Raw genomic sequence first — 25,221 nt, forward strand, 5'->3', positions numbered from 1 at the left:
GACAACTTTACTGCTTTCCTTTGAGACTGCTAGCTTACTCAATTCCAGTAATACTGCATTGGATTTGCTGGCATCAGACAGGTCATTGCATGTACTGATTGAGTCCAAGCTGTCTGAACTTAGGAGTCAAGTTAATGAACTTTCGTCATGTCAAGCAGAATAACAACATCATGTATTAACGTCAAATCTGCATAAAGTAATTATACAACACATCTTCATACACATACTAGACACTCAGCTACAGAGTTGCAAATTAAGGCAGGAGGAAAAGCAGTGGCTCTGATGATATTTACTGTACCTTGTTAGACAGCAAAATATTTAGAGCTTAAATAAAAAAAATAATAACTTTAGTAATTACTAAGAATTCTCACACATCCTCCTAAGAATTCTCACACATGCTCCATTGCTTTCTTATTTTTCTATCCCACAGGATTTTTCTTCTGTAGCACACATCATTGATTACTTCCAAAGAACGCCTCTTCTTCTGATTGATGGAAAAGACAGGGGTTCAAGAAACCAGTGTGTGTTAAAATATGCTGCAGGAAATATTAAATGAAATCCAAATGAAGATCACATACAGGATCAAAGTCTACCAAAACCTATAAACCTCAGGATACTTCATTTTTCAGTGAGCTAAAATAATGAAGAATTCATTAAAAATACTTTCAATTTTAATGAAAAAAAAGGACGATGTTTTCATTTTTAAGTCATGCCTTAAATGTAGTACTCTATAAATTGGGTTTTCCTACAGTGTATTTATTACTGTACACCAATCATAGAGTACCATGAGTATTCTTTATGTGAGGAATACTGTCTTCTAACAAACACGAATTATCTTAAAATGATTTCCACACAGTATTAGGGGACCCATGAAAGATATACCAATGCAGCTCACTACTTTCATAGGAGAAAAAAAAAAAAAAAAAAAGCAACCTATTTTTCAGATCAGAACTGCAGCAGCAAAAGTATTATCTAAAGGGGCATACAAAAGAACCAAAACAAAGTTGAGCAGCATTCATTTTTTTTCTGCAACCTACTTCCTAATAGATTTAACTATGGAGATTTCTGTGTAAAGATTAGGACTCCAACCTGGACCTGTAAGACTTCAGCTTCCAGCAACACCCAAAAATCCCCTGGATACTTAGCTGCCTGTGAAGATCTGTCCGTGTGACTCAGCTATGAAGTTGTGCACAGTTTTCTAGAGAAACAAAATGTCTACAGACACAATCCTTTGCCTGCCATACCGCTGCTGAGTCACTGATGACACGTTTTTGCCGACATATTGGAAGTATGTATTCCCTCAGGCCTTCTAACTTCACTCAGGAACAAGAACGCCTTTGCCCACAAATTTGAACCTTTTTTGAAGGCCTTCTATGGGATCCTCTAACCTCATACAGGAACAAGCTTTCCTCTGTTACACAAACTCCTCTTAAATTATATCTCTAACTCTAATTTAAGCCACCATTCCTTTATAGGAGACACATCAACAATGTGATTCTTAATTGGAAGACCACACCCAAATCTCTTAGAAAGCAGACAAAGAGAGGGAAACTTGGTTCCTCTTATATAACTGCTTTCTGGTTGTTTGGTTTTTTTCCATGCTTTTTTCAAGAAAAAAAACCAACAGACACCAACAACCTTTCTCAATTCTTAAATAAAAGCTGAAGGGACCACTGAAGAATACAATAACAAAAGTTTTTTCCCATTCCTTTGAAAAGTGGAATTCATCCAGTTGTTTTGTCCAGATTTTCTAGGAACTCTGGTTTTCTGCTAACATCTTGGTTTAAGAATTGCCTTGGACCAGGTTACACATTTTCCCTTTTAAAGTCAACTGTGTGTTGAACCACAATGCAGAGGATACTGTCTTCCATGCAGTTTATATAGATTCTCAGAAAAAAAGCAATCAGATTTCATACAATTTAAAATATATATGCTTTGTAAATGTTACTTTCATTTCCAATATATTTGACTAGCAGCTGGAATTCAAAGTTAAAGAATTTTATTTCTGTGCAACTACGAGTAAAATATATATACATGTATATATTAAAAACATCTCCTGTCCAGTCTTGTGAAAGAAAAGTCAGTCTTAATGTCTTTCCAAAATAAGATCAATCCCTCAGGACTGCCACCAACTGTATGAGCTGGGAGCTGTAGCTCTATTACATTCCTTTGAAAAATCTGATAACCCAGAAATGCCTCCCATGGAATTGTTTTATTTGTTTTAAAGCATCTCATTAGAGAAAGAGCTTTAAAAATCAAACCAACATAACAAAATGTAGCTTTGAATACTTCTTTTTCAGCACAGTAAGTCTGGATTTGACTATTCAAATAAACATGTTTTGTATGATTAAAAACATACCTCAAAATTCAGACCTTTTCACAAGAATAAGTTCTAATGAAATATATAAACATATTGGCTATTCAAATTTTGGGCCAAGAAGACTTCAGGGTATTTAGACTACCAAACTCTGCTTTCTTTTCCAGCCATGTGCATTAGAGTCACCACCAAAACCTGATCAAAATACTTCTGGTTCTCCACAAGTAATTTCCTGTATGGCCTCTTTCCTCAGCAACATTTTTAGAATAAGGAAGGCAGATCAAATGAGGAGTTGCAGTTTCTCTTTTACTGATCGTTTCTTACCCATTTCTCTAAGAGCAATGCCTTGACTTGAAGTAATTTAATACCTTTTATTACTCTTCCAGTATGCCTTTGTTTAAAAGGAGTGAACCACGTGTGGAATAACATCAGATCAAATTTCCTGACATGTTAAGTTAATTATGCCACTCTTTCCACACCTAATATGCTTAGTGTGAGAAAACTGGGTTCAAAATATTTCTCAAAATCAATATGCTACATGACGTTTTTCCATCCTACATTTCCAGATAAAAATATTCCAAGTGCATTAAGCCATTATGTCATTTTACAGTTCAAACTGAATAACTATTAATAGAAGACAATGCGTGAAAATGAACGGTAGTACTTAATCCATCAAACTCCAAGCTTTTTCTTCAGCCTCTCTTAAATCTTTGGCCTTCATGGGTTGGTTGAAATTCAAAATAATGTCACAAAGCAGTAGTTGGCTTTCCACTGAAAGACAAAGGGCAATGCAGTATCACAGCACTGATTGGGGTTCCTAGCACAAGAAAGATATAGAGCTGTTGGATAGGGTCCACAAAGGGGCCACAAAGATCATCAGAGGGCTGGAGCACTTCTACTCTGAAGAAAGGCTGAAGGAGCGGGGCTTGTTCAGCCTGGAGAGGAGAAGGCCCTGTGGAGATCTCCTTGCAGCCTTCTGCTTCCTGAAAGAAGCTTATATACAGGAAGGAGACCAACTTTTTACATGGTCTCGCAGTGATAGGACAAAGGGGAATGGTTTTAAACTAAAAGAGGGGAGATTTAGATTAGATGATAGGAAATTCTTTACTCAGAGGGTGGTGAGGTGCTGGCACTGCTGCCCAGGGAGGCTGTGAGGGCCCCATCCCTGGAGATGTTCAAAGCCAGGTTGGACAGGGCCCTGGGCAGCCTGATGTAGTGGCTGGCAATCCTGCCATGGGAGGAAGGTTGGGACAGTGAGATCTTTAAGGGCTCTTCCGACCCAAGCCATTTATGGTTCTTATGATTCTGTGATTTTAAGATTCTATGATTATTGAACGGTACATGCTAAACAAATGGCAACTGAATGTAGCACTTTTTAAAGTGTACATCTATCAACTCTTGCAAAAAAATTATTCTTTTGTTTACTTCAAAGTGATAAAAAATGTTGGCATGAGCATATTCATAATATTTTCATTATCAAACTATTACTGTCCCTGCAAAGGAATGAATTTGACTGCCTAACAGATTTTTACCTAAAATAATGGTATGTCACCATTGTTTCATTGTTTTATGAAAAGAAGGTAATTGTATTTTACCAATAGATTAAAAAAAATGCAATTGTATGATAAAGCATGAGCCATTCTCAACCATGCTAAAAGAACACTTTCAAAGAACACTTTAAACATATACCTAGATGATGAACTCAGAATTACCATTTAGTTTCTTCAGCTCATTGGACATTTTGTCAACATTTTTAATTGCAGCTTCAAGGTTAAACTGCTGATTAGCTGCATCATTTTTTAACATCTGTATGAAGAAGAAACAAAACATAACAGTTAGACAATTCACAATCTCAGAAACACAGCATATCATAATTTCAATAGTTTCTTTATATTAATAATTTTCCTTTTTATAATTAGCCACCTAGATATGGAAGATGGTAAATACTAAAGGCAAATATTAAACACTCAAGCTTTATTTTTTTTCTTTCTAACACCTTTTCATTTTTGTTGTTTTTCTTTTTTAACAACAACGGAAAAGTGAAATGAAATTAATCATACATAAAATTTCCTCTCCTGATCAGTTTTTTTTTTTTTTTGCATTTTTGTTTTCAACCCTGGTTTTCTTACCGAAATGAATCCTCAGGCAATAGTTAGTCAACCACGAGGTGGAGCCGTTGTGTAGTTAACATGCATGAAAGACATTGGGACTGAATTAACACTGAAATTAATGAATTTATTAATACATGCATGGGAACATTTATGTCTGTCTATGCAGTTATGTTATAATCAACATATTGGCACTTATTTTGGAGACCATGTTGCCTTCCTTCAACAAATAATAACAATACTTAATCAAGTCTAGAGAAATTAAGATTAGAAATCATTTGAAATGAAGTATAACTTCAATTTTGAAATTTATACCATATTCTGCATTCGTTTCTGGGATTTTGTGAAATGAAAAATACTAAAGAATATTGGATATATGCTTTTTTTTTTCCTAATTATCAGCTCTTCTTTATTCATGCATTCTGAAAAATACATATCTAGAAGACCTCTGGGTAAAAAAGCTTGCTATGTAGAACATCATAACATATCGAGGAGTAAGACAAAAAATGGAACATGCATTTGACACAGAATCTTTGTCCAAGTCTCTCTTCCATTCCAACAGCAGCTTTGCATTAAGGTCATCAGCCTGGGCCAAGGATCCTAGAAGGCCAAAACTCAAATTGTTACGGAGTTACATTCATAATATATAATATTAACAGATAGTATAGAATAGTCTATGTATAACACACATCAAATATATAATAACATTTGACAAAAATTAATGACTAGACTTCATTTTCATTACTGTCATTTGAAAATAGTGTCTAATCAGCCAAATAGTTTTATTTCATACTGAGGAAATCATCTTTTTTTTTTTTTAATGATTTTTTTAAACTTGGATTTTACACAGTTATGTTACTTTTGTTTAAGGACAATGCTTCAGATATTTTTTTAGACCTTAAGCACAGAGGTACAAATAGTGAATGAGCATATTCATAATAGTAATGAAGACTTCCTCAAACAAAGTCCTATGATAATGTATTTGATTGAAAACTTCATAAAAAGCCTAGAACGGTATTGCAATATTGCAACCAGCCTTCATTATGAATTTAAGGAAGATGACTCTAAAGCACAAACACAAAAAAGTCAAATGCTGAATATCTGCTTGTCAGTAACAGAGCTGAGATTAAATACCAGATCCCTGGATGTACTCTTCCCCCATTCTCTCTGCTCTTCTCTTTTCAGACAATAGGAAGCTTTTTGGCAAGTTTCAGCATAGACCATCACAGGAAACCTGTCGCAACACTGATGGGAGGAAAAAGAAAAAGAAAAAAAAAAGAGCTAATTTCACTCTAGTACTGTGTGTGATCAAAAAATGTGACGAACAGAACCCCCATTTTAGCTAAAATGGCAGCAAGAACAGTGTGCCCCTTTCCTATGCAGCCCGGCCTCGAAGGTAAGCAGGGCAGCCCTGGGGAAACCAGCCTGGCTGAGCCCAGGCAATGTGCAGGCAGGTACCTGAAAGCAGCTGGGTGCTGTGGAGTGCTTGGAAGGCTGTGCTCCCTTGGGTGCTGCCAGCAGCTCCTGGCCTCAGCCAGGCAGCAAGGCCCACCCAGGAGGAGGGAGCGCACAGCCCTGTGCACAGGCAGCCCTCCTGCTTCCCTGCCTGCTGCTCTGCTCAGCAAAAGTCCTGCGTAGTCTTTCCCCCAGCTTGGCATTGGTAGATTGCCCTGTAGGACTTGTGATTTTAGGTAAAAAATGCCGCAAGTGCTAAAAAAATGGGGAAGAAAGGATGAAGGTGGCACTGTGATAGTGGTAAACAGCAATCTCCTCTTGCCCTTTGCAGCCCAGGGCTGAATATTCCTGCATGTTGCAGCTAAACCTTGATCAGCAGTTTCTTTTTGTTAACTTTAATTCTGATGGACTAAAAATAATTTATTGTGAGTAAAGATCAGACAATGAGCCTAACTTTATGGAAGAGGAAAAAGATGCTCTGCTATAGCAATATATAAAGTTTAGACATCAAATGATCTCTGCCCTTAGATGCATATAACTGACATAAATCTACAAAAAGTGCTGAACAATGTCCTGGAGTTGGGAACTGCTCGCTTCTTCCTCAGTCCGTGCCTTGTAGTCCTTAAAACCAGGGACACCAAGCAAGGGAGTGGCTTTCAAGGCCTTTGCTTGATTTACTGCAAACACTTTTCTTGCTGTTCAGTGTCCAGACTGTATTTCAGATTTCCTGCCTGGCAGCACTGGAGCAGAGTGGCTGTTAGCTCAGAGAAGAGTGGAATCACTTGGGTGTGCAATAGAGGACTGATGGACAGAGATGTCAGCTGCCTGCCATTTACTCACTCTTCCATTCTTTGTATCGTTCGCGAGCGTGCTCTCACAAAAACTGTCCTTAAAATAAAGCACTCAAAGCATTTTGTAATGACTGCAGGTGCAACTAAAATGAAATCCAGAAGCAGTTTGTTCTAAGGAACAACTAAACTATGATTCAAAGGGAAAGCATGATATGCTGCTTAGATTGTGGGGCTTTCTGCAGATGAGAAATACAGAGCAGGAAACACTTCACACCTGCACTAATTCCTGTATTACAGTCTTTCAGCTCACAGCATTTTGCAAAGAACTCCATGCAAAGCTACACATCTCTAAAGAAAAAGTCCTGCGTGGTTTGCAGATGCTGGCGATTTTGCTGGTAAAATTACAGAGTTTATGTGTGCATAGAGAAGATACACAACAAGGTGTTTCTATATGGTACTGCCTATAAAAGAATATCCAAAAGTATGCATTTAAGTGTGTGTACAAAAAATATATAACAGGTAACCAGCAAGTTCCTGAAAATGTTTGTTACTATAAACAGCAGTTATTTTCTTCATAATCTATCAAGGATAATGCTTAAATAGCTGCCAGGAATGGATTAGGAGGTGTAGATGTAAAGATAAAACAAGTGAAGATAAATAGGTGCTTGCTTCACTGTAGAAACTGCTAGGAAAAACGTTATGGTAGAAGGGAATGGGAAAGATGTAGCTGACCTCAAGAGAAGCTAATTATTGAGTAATGGGGAATTTTTTGAGAACTTGTAGGCAGTTCCACATTGACTTCTGTTCAATAAGTTTATTTTAATTTACTTCCTGAATTTGGCAAGACTTTCCCTTCGCATAAATAACCTTCAAATCATGCTTATATTCTGCACTGAACTAGCTGTGACAAGAAAATAAGCACGATAGTTACATGAAAACTTGGGTTCAAAACATGAACAACATTGAGTTGTGAGAACTACTGGACAAATCAAGTATAGTAGCTCCTAAAATGCAAGACCATTCAAAAAATAATCTTAAATAGCTTGAGAAATTAATTAGAAATTAATTAGAAAGATTACTAACACTATAGGAAGTTGAGGCATTTTCTTTTAAGGAGAGAAATAAAAGAGAAATAAGAAATATTGAATTTGTGATTAAATTCATTTAAACCATTTTTGAAATATTTTGTGAATTTGTGAGGTAATATTTCATAATGAAAATCTGAAAATAATAAATTATTAATTCCTGCTTCACCTCTATGCAAGGAGTGTTTGCACCATTGTTGCTAACAACTTAATATCAGCATGTTAGGTTGTGTGTCATGATTTTAATTTTACTTGAAATAAGCCTACAGATTTTGGCAGAGATACGTGCAGTTGAAAGCGATGGAAGCTGTTTCTCATCATGGGCTGGCTGGGCTCTGTATGCTGCTTCAAGACATGATATGACTCTCCCTGGAGTCTTTCTGAGAACAAATTCAGGTGCAGAAGCTGAAATTACTCAGCCACTTTTCTGAAAATCAGGTCAAGACAAAATTTCTACCTAACAACTTCGCTAAGGAAGAAAACAGATCAGGAGGACTAGAAATCTATGTCAGAAAATGAATGTAGGATTATGATGTGCATCAGCAGGCGCTGTGGGCAAAAACTGCAGACTGCTTTACAGAACTGCCTTTGTCACCGCTGGAGTGTAACATCACCTTTTACAGGTGAAAATTAAAATAATAAAACATATAATCACTGAACAGAAGGGTCGCTAAAGAAAGAATATGCCTGTATAATCACCTGTATAAACCTGTAGAATAACCTGTATAATCACAGACTAAGGAAAAAAAAAGAGTCCAAGATCTCACATTACATATCACAGTTAAGGGAATATTTTAAAGAAATTGTTTTAGTGGGGAGTAGAAGAAATCTATTCTCTTCAATAAGAAGCAAAATGTCACTGAGTGACTTAGCAAACATTAGTAGTGCTTGTCTCTAAGGAAATCATATTTATAAACACTGCAGTGAATAGGAGATGGGATCTAAGGAAATAAACTCTTACTAACAATACACTCATTTTCTTTGTCATTTAAAGCCTCTGCTTTCATTTAAAAATTTCTAGTGCGTCTCATGGGGGGGTTGATGTTTAGATGTATGCCATTACACTTTCACACAAAAAGCTCTAATAAAAGAGGAACTGCCTTTTTTTTTAGCCACTGTCTGAATATAAAAAACGATTGCTAGGAAAGTCAAATAGAATACAAAGCAACAAACACATAAACAAATCATGCAATCTCAACATGCATCAGTTATTTCTGAAGAAATAAAATGTTATTTCATACAGGACACCTGGAATTTTCACTGATGAAAACTGGTAAATCCTCAAGGTGAAAAACCCTGACCAGATCACAAGCCAGAATTTGTCCTGGAAAGGTTACATTTCAGTTAGATGAGGCAGAGTGGCAGGCAGAAAAGGCTGCAAAGTGAGCTGACTAGCCTTAATATGGATGCATGCTCTTGAATCAGGATGAACTAAGGAACTGAATTAAAAACACATCTGTGACATAATATATTGAGTTGTGAAACACTCCTTTGTTTGAGGGGCTTCCATCAAGAAAACTGCAACAGATTATATAATACAATTTTCTGAGAATGTTGTAAGATTTAAGAATATATTAAATATATATAAACACAATGTATATATTAAAATGTAAGTATAGATATATAATATTGTGTTCTACAGAAAGAAAACTATTACTGTATTTCACTATAGCACTAACTATGAAGTTAGCATCTCAGATTGAACCAACTTGAGTAAAAGAGACAAAGGCTTTGAAGTTATGATTCATATCAATTCATAACATGTGTGGATAGGGCTTATAAAAATTCTCCACCAATTTTATACTGATTTCTATGACCCATCTAATCATTCTGTGTGTATAAATTGGAGATGTAAGTCTCATTTTTGATCATATATAGGACTGTAAAATCAGAATGAAAGCAACGCTTGCTGGGGTTTCTCTGTATTCTTGTTCAGAGAACAAAAATACTTCCCTACGTTATGAGGTTACAATCCTTTCCTATCCCTTTTCTGTGACAGGCAGTAGCTCCTAGTCAGACTCACAAAAAGAGAAGTCCAGCTTGGCATGCAAAGTCTGAGCCAAAGGAATTCAAAGCATACTTTGACCTGCAGAGCTTTTTAACGTGAAATTCTGATACTCTGGGGAGTTGTCTGGAAAGCAAACATTCTGAAGAAGCATTCAGAAGGTCAGTGTGGTTTTTTTCAGTTTCCCAATAAAATTGATTTCTGATGGTATCGTGGATTCTCTCATTCATAATGAGAACATCGAAATGACACGGGATTTCATAGCAACTGCAAGCATTTACTTATACAGAGCAATGCCAGCTTCTAGTTCTTCAATGCACTCACATGTACATCCCTTTGCAGAAAAAAATGCCATTCAGAAAGATTTTTTGTCATCTCCAGGAGGAAAATAAGTCTATATAGCAAGGAAATACAAAATTATCTGACAAACCAGTGACCCTGTGTTGCCTTTAGGAAAATGCTGTGTCCTTTTGACTGAAATGACTTCAGGAAGGCAGAGTGCATTGCTTACCAGCTCAGTTATTACAGATACCTTACCACACTTCTATTTTATGTTCCTAGGTTTTCACAGCAATAACAGCAAAGTGCCTGAATTAAGAGAGAAATAAGCAAGTGTGCTAATATCAGCAAAAGAGGTTTATCATTTAGTATACTGGAAATGATCCCTTGTTCACTCAAATATATTCAATAGCATAAATTGTAGTACTTAGAAAAACAATATAGATACTGTGGTTTCTATTAGCTGTATCTATTGTAATTCTAAACATTATTTTTTATTTGTCAACCCGCAAGCATTACTGCATGAAATACTGTATCACCCTTAGAAAGATGGAAACGAGTATTTAGGAGAACAAAAGCACAATAATCTGCTCAGGGAAATTCTAGTATTCCTTTGAAATTATAGGTCTGGCTCTTTCTGTTCCTTTATCCAAAGAGTTCTTTATCATTAACTCATGAAATGGCCAGTAGAAAGCAGAGCAGAAGATTCTATACCAACTCCTGCCTCAGCTGTTTGACTGAGACATTTCCATCTACCCAAGACTTTTCTTAAACTGGCACTCTGAAATAATAATAGGTTGCATTATTATATTTTCTAAAGCACACTGTGTCACTTAGCACAGTGGACATGGGAAAGAACTACAGCAATGGTTTCTGCTTCTCTCTTGCATTTGGAGCTGAGATCCACTTGATGAAAAGTACTGGTCTCTGCTACCTTGGCATGGCTGATATTAACAACCAATCACAAAACTTTAGCATCCTGTCAGTGTCACTGCTTGGTTTTTTATCCCTTTTCACAAGCCAGATGCTCTCCTGGCTCTACCTTATTTAAAGGAAGCAATGGATCTCAGATGAAAGACATGAAAGAATTTTCTGGAAAAAATGATATTTAATTGCAGCAGTTTTTTTCAGCACTTACATTAAAAGATCGTTTTAACTTTTCCTGTTTCTAAGTCATGCTCTTTGCTTCTGTGGCTGCTTTTTATGGCTTCTTCTCCAAGAAGGACTTTCACTGTAAGTATTTAAGAAGAATATTAAAAAAGCAGAAGGAATTTCAAAGTTCCTCGCTGACCAATTTCAATCATCATATCTCAGCAGAGCAATGTGCGCTGCATACATGTAACAAACTGTAACTCTTGCAAAACAGCCTTCGGTGAAACAAAAATTCTTCAGTTCTTGATACTCAATATAAGTGACTATTTTATCACCTGCTTGTCGGTTTTACTAAGAAGAAGGCTGTCTCCTAGCTGTTATGCATTTGTTATTGATAACTCTACTCATGGAAAAAAGCCCTGAAAGTGTCGTTACAAAATTTATAAAATACAAGTATGTGATCATATCAAAATGAAGAGGTGAATTTACTTCACAAAAATCATTCCCCTAAGGGAATTTATTAATGCTGCTTTATTAAAAGTTTCTCTGATGCACAGGAGCATCAACAGGTGAACACTACTAAATAAGCAGTGTGTCTTTAGTCACTTTCTGAAAGCACTGCAAGAAGCAACTTTCATGCCACTGTTTATGAACACTTCAATCACATTAGCAGGGACTTGTTAGCAACAGCTGCTGTGACTAAATAGGGATCTGAAAGGTCCTTTAATGCTTTGCATGTAGAGACAACTGTGCCTAATCAGAGTGACGTTGCCTAACTTTGGAAAGCATTGCATAATTCACCACATTGACCAAGCATTCACATCTGAGTGAATCTCTCTTTTTCTACTGCTGGGAAGCAGAACTGGCAGCAATGGAGTATCTCTGTGTATTCTGTGTAGCACTGTTCCAGAGCTCTCAAAATACAGACGTGCAAAACCTGATTTGAAAAAACTCCTTAACTTTGATTTCACCAGGATGCAGATATGCAATGTGAAAACGAGCAAACAAAATATGAGAGCTGATACAGAAGAAATTTAAATTTGCACCTACCAATGTACTTCTGTCTAAGATGAAGAGTGTAAGCATTGATGCACTGGTGCCTGGTCTCTCATCAGAGCTTCCCAGCCTAGGGAGGCTGCCAGCAGTAACAAGGTGAATATAGGATACAGTAGCTGAACAACTGACAGTTAGATAAAGCTCTATACTTTCAGATAGCTACTTTGGATGGCACAAACAGCTTATGATATGAATAGTAGTGTGACAAGAAACAACCCATTAAACTGTTATCAGGAGGAATCACTCTGAATAACTACCATAGTGCCTGTAAACAGCCAGTAAAATATGACTCTGTATTTGAGGTCAAAGAAAGGCTGAGCTATACTAGAAATAACTCTACAATAAAATGTATTTAAGGAGAAATTCCATATTTAACTGAGGTATGGATACAGATTCAAAATTAATAGCAGAACAAGTGAATTTTAAGGTCATATTTCAAATGATCTGTCAAGGTTTGAAACAAAAATACCAAGTTTTCCCTGGGTATGTAGCCTTATATTAAACTCAATGTACATTGTTCAGGAATACTTTGGGCAGGACATATTAGCAATCAGCAATTCTATTATTAGTGTTTGTCTAAGCCTTTTTGGTATAAGCAGTAAATAGAAGCACTTTGGACTGAACTGTTTAGATGTTTGTTTCTTTGCATCTGAAACTGCAGGTTCTGATATTAAAATGTATCCACATTTTAATAGCTATGCAGTTCATGAGGGTCTGGAACAGAAACTGCGATTATGGCAGTTTAGCACACTGTGACCCTCCTATAGGAAAGAAAGTGGGTTAAATTGTTTTTCTGGATTTAGACTGCTGCCAAGGATTATGCCTCTATGTATGAAAAGTCATTTGTTTCTTCTAGTAGTCTTTACTTTCAAAACATGCTCATAATAGTGATTATTCCCTCTGTGTCTTCCAGAAGGAAGACATGAATGAATCCAAGCTACCTTAGCCAAAATGAAATATTTTCTAAAGCAGAGCTACCATCTGAAAGGCAACTGCATTTTTCCCCTTGCCTAAATTTATAATCATGTAATCTCTCTTTGTTCATTAAAGTATATTTTTTCCCTGCAAAACTAGCAGGTAAGTTGGACTCTGTCCCAGCTTGTGCATCACTAATAGGATTAATTACTTGAGTAAAACATTTATACTGCAGTATCTTTACTTCATTATTTGTAAGCCGAGAGGAATTCAGTTTACTTTTTGAGTCTCAAGCTGGCAAGCATATGATGATTTTCTTGTTTGGTGGCTGGTGAGACAAACAGTTTGGATTCCTGGTGCACAGTGGAGATGGATGCCCATTACTGCTATTTGAAAATCAGTTATACAGATGTATACACAGATGTGTATTCTGACAGATCTAGCATACACCCTTGTGAATGGGGGATATCAAATGTCACTGAAACTGTTATTTCCTTTAATTTCCAATCTTATCCATCTCCTTCTATAGCCAGTACTAAAAATAATTTAATGACTTAAGCAAGGTGGTAATATGTTTAATATTGCCTCCAGGAGTGAACTCATTAAGAAGGGAAAATGCACTCCATGTGCACTTTCAAAACCAGGATCATCAGAAAAATAGCAAAAAAACTCACAGCAAAGGGCATTGATTTTATACTAAAGGAAAATGATATTGTACAACTCATTCACTTAAGAAGAAACAAATAACCATACACATGTCACAAAAAGGTTGATCCTTTCGCCACTTTGAGATGAGGACAATTACTTTCATTCAAGCATTTCTCCCTTGTTCCTCAGTCACCATCCTATCCAGTATAGGATTTGTAGGATTTGACTAGATTAAGATATACTTCAGAAAAAATGAGATGGAATTTTCTTTTTTTTTCTACTCCAGAGAGAAGTAGATGTGCAAAGGAGGAACTGTATAAAGGATGAACTACCAAGAAATTTGGTGGGAACATTGGCAGGTGTTTGGAGGCAAGATTCAATCTAAGGTGTAAGTACAATATGCAAGGAAATAATAAAATCCTTTGCATGTTGAACAAAAATTAGGATATATTCTTCAGATGCTGACTGAAGTGTCTAAAAACAAGAGTAAGCACAAATACACACCAGTGTGCTGCCAAGAAAACAATTGCTTTGGGGATTTTAACCTTTTCCAGCACTGAGAGTGGAAAAAGAAACTCTGGTCATTAACGTGACAGATTTTCCAAGAAAATACTTATTAAAATGAGAAGCAAGACATACACAAAACCAATCAATTCTAAAGGGAAGTATCTGTACTTCCTATCCAATCTACTATGTAGATTGGCATAGTGTGTCTAAAAAATACGTGACTGCAGAAACTTCACAAATGTGTAGACATTCTTTTCAAATTAGATATGCTTCAATACAGTTGAATTCAACAAACTTCTACCTAGAAGTTACTGACAGAACTAAACCATGAAAATGCTACTGAGGAGCCGAACTCTTACCTCATGTTTTTCTTACCTTATACTGAGGCTAGTACAGTCAGATCCAGCCTTTACAGCAGTGTTTGTTTCCAGATAAACATCCTCAGATGACTTGGGAAGTTTGTGGAAAATATGGTTGCCCTATTTTTATGGTACAATTTTTTCCTCTCCTTACAATGTTTCACGGCTGCTTTTCATACGTTTGCTGTGAAGACATTTGAAAGGAAGCATTGTTCAATGGCTTATTCTGTATGGTCTTATTTACTGAATTTGAGATTTGAGGGTTTACTCTGCAGAAGAATAAATGAGTTGTTAAACAAATCAAAGTGTTTCTCCAATAGTAACACAGCAGACACTAGAGGTACTGACCCAGGCAGAAGGGATCTGAACTCCGATATTACTGAAGACTTTAAAATATTTTAATCTTTCTAAGCATTTTTGCTTTTGAAACAAGAAGTTGTAAGTAAAGTTAACCAGCAGTTAACCAGGATCCTGCAGTATCTTTTGTTCTCGAAGATAAATAAATGATGGAATTGTGTAATCCTTTGTAAAGACATAACACAGAAGCAGTGTTAGACAGTTTCTTTGCTCATCACTTCTAGTCTACCTCACAGCTTGTTCTAGGGTACTTCCTTCTGTACTCTGCTTCTGTTTTTGTGAGGGCCATACCACAATAAATATCCAGCTGTCTGTAGGACCTTTGCTGCCTCCTATGACCTTTTTCTCAAACTCTTGGACAAGGAAGATGGGCTAGGAAAGAAATATGCCTTGGATAGACACCATTTCTTCTAGGATGCATAGTGCTTCATTTAACTCTGTCTACAATCTGTAGTGTATTTACAGGTGCTGAGCAGTCTAGAAGGGGTACTAAAGAAAGCAGCTATTAAAACTTCTTGAATGTACAGAATTTGGTCAGGTCTGGGCCTGAAAGACACATTCTTGGATGAGAAAACAAAAGACTGTGTCTATTTATACAAGAGAGAATTACACTTGCATGAGGTTCTTTTTACCTTTCCTTCCTTCCTGTATCTCCAGTTGGTTTTTATCACGATGGGCGAATTAGTCTGGATTTCTAACATCCTCACAATTTAGGATGTTCAGATCAGTTTTGTCTTAACTTTGATGAGAAGCTTCCATACCATATGTAATCAAGAAGTACTTTTGTGGTTTCAAAAATTACAGCAACCCATGCAGACGTACTTCTGAGGTGTGTTTTAATTTAGGGTACGCTGCAGACATACTGCCACAAACTGGTGTGTGAGCATGCTGCTAATGCAATTATAGTACCTTACATGAGTGGCTGTTACACTAATGGTTTTTCTCTATATCTACTTAAATGAAGAAATGAAAGAATGGTGTTTTTGTTTTGTTGTTTTTTAATCTACATAGCTCTGTTTATTACATAAACTCAAGAGAATGAAAATGTGCCATATATTTTTTTATCTTGAACACCTTTCAAATTCCAGACTACATTCAGAAGATAACTTCAAAAAAAAAAAAAAAACTGCAGGAGGAAACCTGTTGTTTCTCTACTATTTCTTCATCTAATATGATTAAAGACATAACACGATGTGAATATGTGAAACACTAACAAAGCAATTGCTCCTTATCAGGATTTCTCACTGTACGCAAGTTTCTGTATGCAAGCCTGTACCTTTTCAGGAAGAGTCTAATTTCTTTTTCATTGCAAATGGTTTGTCTAGGACAAATGCATGACTTATTTCACAAGCAAAGAAATTGTCAGAAGGTCAGTAAGAGACACGATCTCTCTATGAAATATGACAATCAATAACAGTTTAACCTCTAATCTATATCAACAGATAACTTTTATTTACTATTTGACTTGTGTAAAGACAAAGCCAGGTAATCCAAAAGGAGTAGTCACAATAGAGACGAATGACCTTCTTTCACAAGAAGGTAGATACCAGTGGGCAAAAAACATTTCAGCTTCAGCATCATGCAAAGGGCTATTTTGCAAAGAAACACTGTGTGTTAGTTGTTGAAACTTTTTTGTGCATTCCCCGAAACAAATGACACTATTCTGAATATTTTCCTTTCTGGGGCAGTAAATAAAGTCTTTTATGTTGACAATGCTAATATTATATTTTAAAATACATTTGCATTTGTGTTTTTTGTCATTTTTTATTGCATTGTATAAATCCCGGAGCAGAGATCCACCGGGCTCATTGTGAGAAAGCCCTGTTTCTTGGGATAGCATCATGCAATGATACAGGTGACCATACGACATTTCATTACGGTTTACTGGATACTATGGGAAGGCTATTTCAACAAGAACTGTGGATATGTGCTTGGAGTAAAAGTCAGGAAGGTTAATTTTAAGTGGTTTCTGAACATTGGATTATTTTGCACAGATAACTTTCAAGCGTGAATATTCCTGATGCAAAATACTGTTAGGATATTGCAGTCTAACTTGTGCTTTAAATCTGCTGGGCGAGGGGAAAGATGGGAAGGGAGCTGCAGAAAATAATTCTGTTACTATTTGGATTACTAAATTCTAGGATTTAGCAACACACCTGTAGCACTGGAGAGCTAAAATAAGAAATGATTAGGAAATGTTTATTTTTAAGGGAGGTGATGCACATTTTGTGCTCTAGCTTATGAATGCTTCTTAATGCATAAAGTCACGTATGTGATTATGTTGTTTTTACTTACTTCTACATTTCAGTGATGTGTAAGAAATTTCCTTAAATCTTAAGCCATGAATCCATAAATGAGAAGGTAGTTAATGTCAACGACTGCTGCCGTTATTTGATTTATTGATTCCTCCTCTTGTTTAAGAATACCTTACAATATTATTTGTTTCATTATTAGCCTCATTCTTCTCTAAATGAAAGAATCAACTTCTATATAATTTTTAAATACTTTTTTCTTGCTTTTCCTACTTTATGAAGGCTTTCCTATTTATGAAGCTACTTTATGAAACCCAAAGGCCAAATCTATTACTTGTAAGTATTTGTAAAGGCAGTATTGTAAGTTTTATTATAGTTGTATTAATGGTTGTGCTATTGACCATAAGTTCTAGCACAGCTGGTCTTGGTGGAGGCAGTATGAAAAGTAAACCACAACCCTTCTTAGAATGGAACTGTTCTCATTTTCTTTTCAACTAGGCAAGGAAGGTGACAGCACCTCTGTAAAAGTACAAGTGTTTTTCAGGCTTCGCCCAACTAGTTAGAAACGATTCTCGATCTTCTTGGCACAGTGGGAAAATTCAGGGCTGCTTTCTCAAAATAAGGCCTTGCATATACATTGATCTTTCAAATGCAGTCACAGAAAATTGCTGGTGTCTTTTCTCCACTCTTGGATTTGCAATTTAGCTTTTCTTCTCTCACTTTTTCATTATATGCAGTGTTTATATCCTTGCTAATCATCTCTATTATTTGGAATGATGTGATTGAGTGTAATTGAAAACCTGAATTACACACAAATCTAGCATTAGCAAAATGTATTAAGTATGATAGGATTTATAATGCAAATACTCTGATTTTTCTGACCATAACGTTTAGTCAAATAATGGACAACTGTAAGTGCAGAAAAATTCAAGATAGCATTTACAGCTGTAAGGAAGAGATGAATAGAGTGACACCTTGAACACAACGTAGAGATGAATCTCTTGTGTCTTCAGAGGTAACACAACTCTGTAATCAATTCAGCACATTTTTGGCTAAAGGGTTTTCTGGAGGAAACTTAGGAGAAGTATGTTCTTTTTGCAGGTCTGGGAATGCGTGCTATTTTCCTTTTAATAAACCAGTGCACATATATTCAATTTTGTTTTGCTATCAAGACTTCCAAGTTCTGATACAAGACTAGCAATACTGAATTGATGCTTGCACTGACGTAGAGCTGCCTCAGGCTTAGAGCACAGAGAACAGAGATGATTTTGTCTTGCTTTCCTAGCAAAGCAAAATAGTCCTTAGTTCCTCAGTAGGTTTTCAAGCATAAGGTTCAGACAGTAGTAGCATTTAAGCTGTGTGCTACCATCAAAAGCATAGGGGGCACTTTTCTTCATACCAAATATTAATTCTTTTCTGTTCTGTAACTCTAGTAACATTAGCCAATGTGACTGTTGTTCTATTTGTCTGATTATGTCAGTTCCCAGATGAATCTTTGGTAAAGACAATGTCATAACAGTTCAATCTGGTGTGATGGTCCACTGAAAATTAGCCTGAAAATCTAAGGAATAGTCCAATACTTCGGAACTTTTACAAGAATACCTCTACGAATTCAAGTTACTTCCTTCTGTAAATGCAGGCAAGTGCTCTGGCCTGCTTTTCTGTTTGTATTTCTCCATGTTCTTTTCACCCCTTCCCTCCTAAGGTGGCTTCTTTACACAGTTTTTTTCTAGTTTTCACAAGCTTCCAAAATTTCAGGAAGCAATCTGTGAGAAGATGAACAGTACACAGCAAAACCCAAACAAGCTTCTATCCTATTTCACAGAGCACTACATCTAGTACATTTTTAGCTTCCAAAATTTAAGATGACCCTGTAGCATAACAAGAGAATCTTTTCAAATAGAAATGCTCTATTTTGCTCGATTCAAAACATACATATTATGTCGTTTAAAAAGGCTGAAAGGTATGAATTTTATAGTTATCAGTATTATAGTAATATTTCCTTAATAGCAGATTAATTTTAAATGTCCTTACCATTAACATACTGGTGTTTTCCATTATTTGTCTTTGCTTGCAACCTTTCTTTGTCCTTCCAGCAGAGAATGTTAGTGTTTATTTACACAAAATAAAGACAGCTTCACTTTTAAAGTTCAATATTTTGGGCAAGCAGTAATGTACCAGTCCGCTATCCAGTCTTAGCAGGAAATAGTCCTAGTGCTGATCACAAGGAGATGACTTGTGGTATCAGCTCATTTTGAGAAGTTTAGCAAACATGTTATCTGTAGCAACAGTTCTGATGTAATGTTTATAAGTTCAAAATGTCCTGTTTGGCCATTGCTGCTGATATGCTTGTTACCAAAACAACCTAAAAGTCTGTTCTTCACCATGCCCTTCAGGTCACCTACAGATGATGTTTCATCATGAACCAATCTCTGAAAGGTATGTTTAAAGAGAATCATTTTTCCAGATTTAAAACTTTCAATTAAAAACTTGCTTCTAACGAAGCTTGAACAACTTATGCTGCAGAAAGCTCTTACCTGATAAGCTGATATTCATACAGGTTTTAGTTTGTTGAAAAAATGAATATGCCAACTTACGTGGTGAATTATTGACATGACTGCATATGCTGACTTAAAATTATAATTAGATAGCCATCTACACTTATTAATTAAGGAAAAGTACATTTTCTTCAGCACACCTGAGCCAGGGCCGGCTCGTAAACACAGAGAGAAAGTTGTATGGAAAGACTACTCTAAGGAAAAAGAAAAGTAGCATGCAAGCTTTATAATATATTTCTTAATGTGAAAACACACCAAGTTTGTTAGTATTCTTTTATCATTTCAAGCATTTTCTGCTTAAAACAGTGCATAAATGGTTACTACTATGACATCGCACACGCTTGCCCTCTAATTTCCCATCTAGTGAACTGACCTTGACACTGCCAGCACCGAACAGATCTGCAAGTCACAGTGACTCCTACAGCACCTCCGTGACAATGAAAGGTTCTTTGCTTACATGTCACCATCGAGAACCTTGTAGGAAACGCAGCTGATGTAATGGAAAATGAATCCAGCTCCCTAATTTTTATCTGAGTTGGATCAGTGTGACTAATGTTAGAAGCAATGTTTCTGTAATCCTTACTCTGCATCTAAAGTAAGAAGCTATGAATACGCACGGCATGAAGACCGAAGTGATAAGAAAGTACAACCTGCAGTCATTTTCAGAGCAAAGCTACACTTCCAATTTCCCAGCTACATGGATGCACATGCGTACCTATATACATATGTAGATATATGGAAAAAAACAACTACCACCTCAGTGTGGTAGGAATAAATAGGAAGACCATAGGGAAAGATCATGCAAGATCTTCCCAGCTATGCTTCTAATTACCTCCATGAGACAGAAACTTCTTTAAAAGACAATCTACTTTGAATTGTCACTCCTGCGATCTTTTGCTTATGGTTAAGGATTGAAGTCCTCAGGAACTTCCTTCTTTAATAGGAATATGCCCATGACAGATTAAGGGAGAACATACAACACCTTCTATTTGCTGTATGTCATCTTTCATCTCAGTTAGCTGAAGAGCAAGACCTACATATAAACCTACATATAAAGCAACAGAACTAAACTCTGGTTATCCGGAAGAGCTGGAATTGTGCCACTTAAGAGAAACAATACATAAAGTAGCAAAGTGAAACAAAACAAAGTGACCCACTGCCAAGAAACTGAATTTGAGATGATAAACTGTGCATCTCAGTGCTATTATTAATTGCACTTATCTAAAGACTACTCAAACAATGTAAAGTATGTTACACTTGCTGCTGAAAAGCCTGCAATATCCATTGACAGTTCTGCTATCAATAAGACCTCCAAAACCTGTGACAAGCCCAGATAAACACAGTTAAATCTGCTCAACTTGCGTTATGTATTCATTTCAGCTGCATACATCTTCATACACGTGTACCTTAACAGGAACTTGTCCTGAAAATTAGAATTCTGCTCTCACAGAACCTCAGTATAAGATTTAATCAAAAAATGTTTTTGGCTCAAATTTCTTGTTTCTATTCCTCTAATTCTTAGGCAGAAACAATTTATTACTGGGAAATAACACAATGCTGCTTGACAGTCGATTTATTTAATATTCTGATGCATTTCTCTACTTTGGACACAAAAAAGCAAAGATAGAAAAGAGGTCTGATTTATAATTTAGAACAAGAGAGAATATGCAAGTCTTTGAAGAAAATGAAGAAATTGAAGAAAACTTTGGCCAGCATGTTTAATAGTAAACCTTTGCCTCCCATCTTGCTCAGCACTAGTTCAGGTGAAAGCATGCTCTTACTGAATGACCATGTGTGAGCTCTGAACCACCAGCAAGTGTCCTTCCTGAATCATCAAAGTCATTTCCTCCTTCCTCAGTCTTCCAGACCTACCTTGTTTTGCCCAAAACCCATGTCTGAGTTCAAGGTCATATGGCTTCAGGCAAAATGAATTTGAGCTGGCTTTTGAACTGCATGTTAGGTGTAATTTTACTTTAAAAAGAAAAGTAGTATATAAAACAGCACCGTGTGTAGATGCAGAGTTCACAGCTGCTGCTTTTGTTTACTGATGCACATTTCTACGACATACAAAGGCTTGAGCATTCCTGGTAATACTTAAGGCTGTAACACATTAGTCCAGGAAAATAAGAGACAGAGGACAGTAGGATATAGTGGATGAAATATAATGCACAAATATATAGATAATTTAAAGCTCTTACTTAAATACTTGTGTGTGCTTAGCTTTCACAAGTCAGACATTTCACCAGGATAACAGTAGAAATTAAAATGAAGCGTTCATGAATATCATCCCTGTTTAATATTAATTTGACAGCAATGAAAGGAAAACTAGGAATCTATGCTAGCACCTTCCATGAACTTCCAGAAACCAATAAAGTAAATATGGAAAGTGCATGAATCTCAATATCAGCTCTACGACAGTTTTTGAATGTGAGATGTGTTGGGTAGTTTGCACTTGGAATATCTCATGATCTACAGAAAAGCTAAAGGCTCTGCTCCAGAGATTACAGGCAAAATGTCAGCAGGAGCATATCTGCCCTACAGAGTTACACACTGACTGCCTGCATATTCCTTACCTCAAAGAAACAAATTTCTGTAGAAGCGACTTGTTATCAGTTCTTACTGTGTCCCTAGTTCTGAGAGTTCTTCCAGAAATTTTGCTCATGAAGAAGCTATTTATATGTTTCCAACAGTATTAAAATTAACCCCAGAACTCTCTGCTATCAAAAAATTTTCAAACTAACTCAGACAACTGCATGACAGAAAACAAGATATTGCATTTCTGGCAAGGCCCGTTGCTCCTGAGCATCCACCCCAGATGTGATGTGCGCTTGTGCAGTCTGGGTTGTCACTGCTATTCTTGTAGACAGCACGTCTGCATAGAAGGAGGGATGTGACTCACATTTGTTACAACTATAATTTAGAATGATAAAAAAAGCCCAAACCATCTCATCCTCCTGCAGGACACTCACTGGCACTCTCACTGCTATGTACCTGTGCAGACATACAGAGCTCTGGTGATTCAGCACCATCCATCACCATGCATTTGGATTTTCCATGTGTTGCCAGATGAAAACTGTGTGACATGCACAGAATTTTACAACTTGCATCTTGGTGCTGCTCTGCACTCACAGATATGGACATCCATCAGCAAACCCTCTGGGTTTGTTTGTGTGGCAGGTTGCTTTCTGCATTTTACTTATTATTAACATCAGGAATGTAGTTGCCAGTTTCAGGATGGCCTTTTGAGTATGTTTTTAACAGAGTACACTTTTATGTTCACTACGAGTACAATCTTCTCCTCTGACAGAGTGGAATCAAGAAAAAGGGATGAACAGCTTTAATGCCCCCTTAGTTTCCTTTCACTTCTATCTACTGTTCTCTCCAATAAACATGCCCCTAAAAAAAGGAACACGTGGCAGCAAAATGACAAAAGGGAATGGGAGGCAGTGGAAGTCTTTTCCCTATTCAATATTTCTTTGGCCACAGTTGTGCATTCTTACCCCAGTGCATGAGGATATATGACAGCATTTTCCGTTTGCAGGTCTCTACGAAGTTATGCACAATGCAATTGAAGAGGCGTGTTATGTCAGGCAAGAAAGAAGCTGAAGAGCTGTACTGCCTTGAGGAAGAAAGCATATCTACTGTGAATTACAGAAAGGAAAGAAGATATTCTCAGTTAAGTTCTCTGCACATGAAAAAGTTTCATTTGTCAGAAATGACAGTGTCAGTAAATAGGATTCAATTCCACATTTTTTGTGTCAACAGTCCTGCTTCTCAAATCATTTCTAAGCACATTATTTCATTCCTGAAGAAAAAGCTTTTTCTTTTTTCTTCTTTCTCTACTTCTTTTCATAGTTGTTAGTCATGGTTACAATGCATTTCCTAATCTGAAAATATGTATTTAATAGTAATGTTTGGCTTTCAAACACAGAAGGTGTGAAAAAGGAAGTTCTCTTTCATAGTCAACTACAGGCACTGTTGTTTAATTTTTATTTCAATTCTTCTTCTTAACTGTAGGGGTATCCACTCATTAAAATGTGCCAATTATAATAGAGAGAATGCAAAAAACTTGAATATATATATATACGGAAGCAAAGTTCTTGAGGCCTTGAAATTTTGCATACTGAAAGACTGACTAAAAAGCACTTATATCTACCTTTGAAGAAAAAAAAGTTCACAGACCATTAGTCATTTTCAGATATTTTAGAAGATACCAAATAAGAGCACTGATTTTCCTGTGTCAAATGGTCAAAGGAGTTTCAGATGATATCAAGAATAACTGCTTCCTACACTTAGTAGTACAAGCCCCTGTAATAGGGGTGGCTTTGAGGAGTGTTAGCCATTCCATGGGTACTTGCTCACTGAAGTACAACTATTAATTTTCAGTCATGGTAGTTTGACATGAGATGGAGCACAGGACCCATGATTTCTTTATGAGCAGCTGGAATGGAAATTTATACCACAATACTCATTTTGGCACGTTGTATTACTGTCAGTAATTCCCCCCCTCATGACCAACAAATTGGCAGCCAGTCTGAAATGTCACCAAAGGAGCTTCAATCATATTAATACAGCTGAGTCTTGAAATCAACCTTTAGGGAAAGGAAGCAAATATTCTAAAACAAAAGGAAACCTTTGCCTCCAGTTAAGGAGGAGCCCTGCCAAACTTTCTGCCACTAGAAATCACTCCCAGCGTATTTCTGCTTCAAGCTGCTATTATTCATCTTCTCCAGGAACCTTCTGGAATGGCACAGGCACTGTGGAGCAGGAGCTAGGACAGAGGGCTAAAACATCTTCTCTTATCATGTCAAATCCAAGCCTTACAGCAGTGCAGGAACACATGGGACCTTTTTGTCCCTTTCTGTTCGTCTCTGATGGACACGTTGTACACTAAATCAATTCCCAGAGCAAGAAATGAAAAATGAGCAATTAGGCAGCCTATTTCACTGCTCTGCATTCCCACCATTGCCCTTCTAGTCTCATTTTAAGCAATTAATATAAGAGAAACTATTACACAAAGTGTCTGTAGTAACCCTTTTATTTTATTTTTTTTAATTTTTGTTTTGTTTTTAAAAAAGCTATCAAGGGTGATTTCTGACATGCAGTGTCTTCCTTCTCCATGCTTAAACTCCACACTCTGTGTGGCAACACTTCTAACTGCTTGAATTCCTCATTCAGTCAATCTAGACACATTTAGTTCACTTAAGCAACCATTTCTAATCAGATGCCATGCATAAGTGGAAGAAACTTTCAGGGAGCAAAATTGCTGCAGCAGACAACCAGCAGTCACTGTATGCTGTATCACCATCAGCTTGCAAGATCAAGCTCTTGCAGGACTGTTGACCAATACCAAAGTCCAAGAAGCAAGATTCCTCCCATTGCTGCCAAGTATTCCTGTATTCAAATCCAAACAAAGAATGTAACCAAACAACCATAT

General features: G+C 36.6%; 1 protein-coding gene and 1 long non-coding RNA gene across 5 annotated transcripts in view; one reads left to right on the forward strand and one right to left on the reverse strand.

The window, feature by feature from the left end:
• The window catches only part of LCP2 (lymphocyte cytosolic protein 2), a 28,363-nt gene extending 26,335 nt beyond the window's left edge, over positions 1-2,028 (forward strand). The window contains exon 21 of the mRNA XM_048961095.1: positions 431-2,028. Within this exon, the coding sequence (XP_048817052.1) occupies positions 431-556 (126 nt within the window). The 3' untranslated portion in view covers positions 557-2,028. The remainder of the gene's footprint in view (positions 1-430) is intronic.
• A 1,291-nt stretch (positions 2,029-3,319) lies between these two features.
• Positions 3,320-23,363, reverse strand: LOC125700471 (uncharacterized). 4 transcript variants are annotated; one of them, XR_007379939.1, is made up of 5 exons: positions 23,285-23,363; positions 14,634-14,801; positions 11,179-11,271; positions 5,560-5,670; positions 3,320-5,025 (listed from the first exon to the last, which is right to left on the reverse strand). It is a non-coding gene; the product is annotated as an uncharacterized LOC125700471 (long non-coding RNA). The 4 variants fall into 4 exon arrangements; XR_007379938.1 differs by having other exon boundaries at positions 20,158-23,319; XR_007379940.1 differs by lacking the exon at positions 23,285-23,363 and adding an exon at positions 19,261-19,366.
• Positions 23,364-25,221: the final 1,858 nt, after the last annotated feature.

This window comes from Lagopus muta, chromosome 14 (genome assembly GCF_023343835.1).
Source record: "Lagopus muta isolate bLagMut1 chromosome 14, bLagMut1 primary, whole genome shotgun sequence".
Taxonomy (NCBI): Eukaryota; Metazoa; Chordata; class Aves; order Galliformes; family Phasianidae; genus Lagopus; species Lagopus muta.